Consider the following 2,672-nt stretch of genomic DNA (forward strand, 5'->3'; position numbering starts at 1 on the left):
TGTGAAAACAGGAATGTGTATTTTTCCAAGTAGGTAGGTGTATATAATTTGAATTGTTAAATGCTTTATTAATGAACAAAGTAAACATTCTAGTAATTTTTAAATTATTGGTCTTAGACATTTGAAATGTGGTAAAAGTATATATTCCAGTTTTGCCCCAAAGTCACTTAAAATATCTACAGATATCTCATCTGTGTGTGGCATACACCATTATTGCTCCATTTTCTGGAAAGAGTCTACTTTTAAAGTTAAAAAAGAGGGAAAGCACAGCAAAGTTGCCAACTTTGCAGTGAAAAAAATCTGTGTTGATGGGTTACACTTTCATCTTTTTATGCAGTGTAAGTTAGCTATGTAATAAGGAACTTGACTTTTATCCCTACTCATGCATGACGTATGTTTCAGAACTTAAGAGCTGACATTTCAAAGAACTTCTTACATTACCTGTTTAACATACTGATGTGCAACTGGAACATATTACAATGATATTACTCATTATTTGCCACTGTAGGCTAAGTTTATTATACTGGTCTTAGATATAAAAGGTCACATTTGAACTTCCTAAGTTAAAGGTAAAACTCATTAGGGAGGGGTAAGGGCCTTAAATATAAAAGACAAACGGCAGTTTGATTAAGCAATAATTTTCAGTTTACTAGATGAAACAGACTTGCAACATAGTCTGCATGAATGCAAAATAAGCCATCTACAGCAAGTGATAAGGAAACTGGGCAAAAAGGAAAAAAGCATACATTGCAAAAAAGATTCTCTCGAAATAAAAAAATCAAACCATTATTATAAAGGACTTTACCAAAAACTGCTATATTTCCCCCATCCCATTTGCTGGAAGTCAATAAGAGCATCTAGCACTGTGTTCATGTCAACTGTCAGATCAGAGCATCCTAACGCAAAGCAAAAAGAAAAAGAGGGGAAAAAAAAGAAAAAAACAAAGAAAAACAAAAAAAGGAAACCCCTAACCCCCCTCCCCAACCGTAGAACAGTAACTCCAGAGTTCAAATTCAGAAGAAGAGAAAGTGGCAATTGAAAGAGGTGATGGTGGCGATAATCCTATGAATGGGTTTTTGATTTCTCTCCTTCCGGGGGGATAGGTGGAGAATGCTCATTAGGATTTGTAGTTAGAGGTTAACCATGTGAGCCCCTCATAGAGTCCATCCCCTGAGGTGGCACAGGAGGGCTGCACATACCAGTTCCTGTCCCGAATCCGGGTCAGGCCCAGTTTCTCCTGGATCTCGTGGGGTTTCATGGCATCAGGCAGGTCCTGTTTGTTGGCGAAGATGAGGATTATGGCGTCCCTCATCTCCCGGTCATTGATAATGCGATGCAGCTCCTGGCGGGCCTCGTCGATGCGGTCGCGGTCGGCGCAGTCCACTACGAAGATCAGACCCTGGGTCCCGGTGTAGTAATGCCGCCAGAGCGGCCGGATCTTGTCCTGGCCGCCCACATCCCATACGTTGAACTTGACGTTTTTGTAAGTCACCGTCTCCACGTTGAAACCCACTGTGGGAATGGTGGTCACCGACTGGCCCAGCTTCAACTTGTACAGGATTGTTGTCTTGCCGGCCGCGTCCAGGCCCAACATGAGGATCCGCATTTCCTTGTTCCCGAAGATCTTGGATAGCACCTTCCCCATCGCGTCGGAGGAGCCGGGGCCGGGGGCATTCAGGTGTCCCGGGTCCCCTCAGCCAACTACGCCGCAGCCGCCGCGAAACCGAAACGAAGCCTCCCAGCCGCGAGGGCGCCCGTGCGGCCTGCGTGGGAGTTGCCTCCTCGGGGCAGAGGCCCGGGCTAGCCACTCACTCGGGCATCACCGGCCGCACAACTTGATTCCTCCAGTCGCCGCTGCCGCCGGGGCCCTGAGTCTGCGCCGGGAGAGCCGCCGCCCTGCTGAGGCGCGGCCCGGCCCGGAACTGCCCTTCCCCCCGCAAGCGCCGCGCGAGCGCCGCCGCGGTTCCCGCTCCTCCGCCTTCTCCTCACGCCGCCGCGGGAGACCGAGGCCCTCCTGCCCGCCCGCCGCTCCACGAGCACCGGGCTCACCACCGACCCAGGCCACCCTAGAGTCAGCGCGGCTCCGGCGCCTCGTCAGGTCATTGATCCTCGCGGGAACTCGGTGCGCCGCCTGCAGAGACACAGAGAGGAAGAAGGGAGTTACTGGCGGAGTACCAGAGGGGAGCGGAGGCCGAAGTGGCCCGCCTTTCCAGCTCAGTCCAGGAGGTTACCTCCAGCCGCCGCCCTGAGCGCGGGCTCCCTCTGGCCTCCACCGCCTCCTCCCAGCACTGCCGCTGCCGCCGCCGCCGCCGCCGGAAAAGGCGCCGAAGAAACCGCCTCACTTCCCCTCCCGACCACGCAGGCGCAGCAAGGCCGACCGTTCGACGAGAGCGACCTCTGTAAGGAGCGCGGCCCGCGCGCCTAGCGTCCTGGGCGCCGCGCGCGAGGGGCGGGGCTACGGCGGCTCGGAGGCCTCGCGGCTGCGGCCAGACCCTAGGCTCGCAAAACTCAGACTTTGACCCGCGCCCACTTGTCCCTACACTACCGGCTCGCGTACTTTCTGTAGTCCTCTTCCGCGCGCTCACCTCCTTCACCCCCACTGGAACCGGAGGAGCAAATCCGCTGAGGAGCTCCACAGGGTGGGGCCGGCGGGAAGCGCGCTCCCACGATGA

General features: G+C 53.4%; 1 protein-coding gene across 1 annotated transcript; it reads right to left on the reverse strand.

Annotated features, from left to right (window-relative positions):
* Window positions 1-622: 622 nt before the first annotated feature.
* Window positions 623-2,384, reverse strand: ARF6 (ARF GTPase 6). Its single transcript, XM_006729618.3, has 2 exons — window positions 2,232-2,384; window positions 623-2,131 (listed from the first exon to the last, which is right to left on the reverse strand). Exon 2 carries the CDS (start codon window positions 1,643-1,645, stop codon window positions 1,118-1,120), a length of 528 nt encoding a protein of 175 aa, XP_006729681.1. The 5' UTR covers window positions 1,646-2,131; window positions 2,232-2,384; the 3' UTR covers window positions 623-1,117.
* Between the last annotated feature and the right edge of the window lie 288 nt (window positions 2,385-2,672).

The sequence above is a fragment of the Leptonychotes weddellii genome, chromosome 9 (assembly GCF_054177405.1).
Source record: "Leptonychotes weddellii isolate Sample4059 chromosome 9, ASM5417740v2, whole genome shotgun sequence".
Lineage (NCBI taxonomy): Eukaryota > Metazoa > Chordata > Mammalia > Carnivora > Phocidae > Leptonychotes > Leptonychotes weddellii.

Bases quoted from the DNA above. Each gene is read 5' to 3' on its own strand.
- ARF6 (XM_006729618.3), bottom strand. From the start codon at position 1,645: ATGGGGAAGGTGCTATCCAAGATCTTCGGGAACAAGGAAATGCGGATC.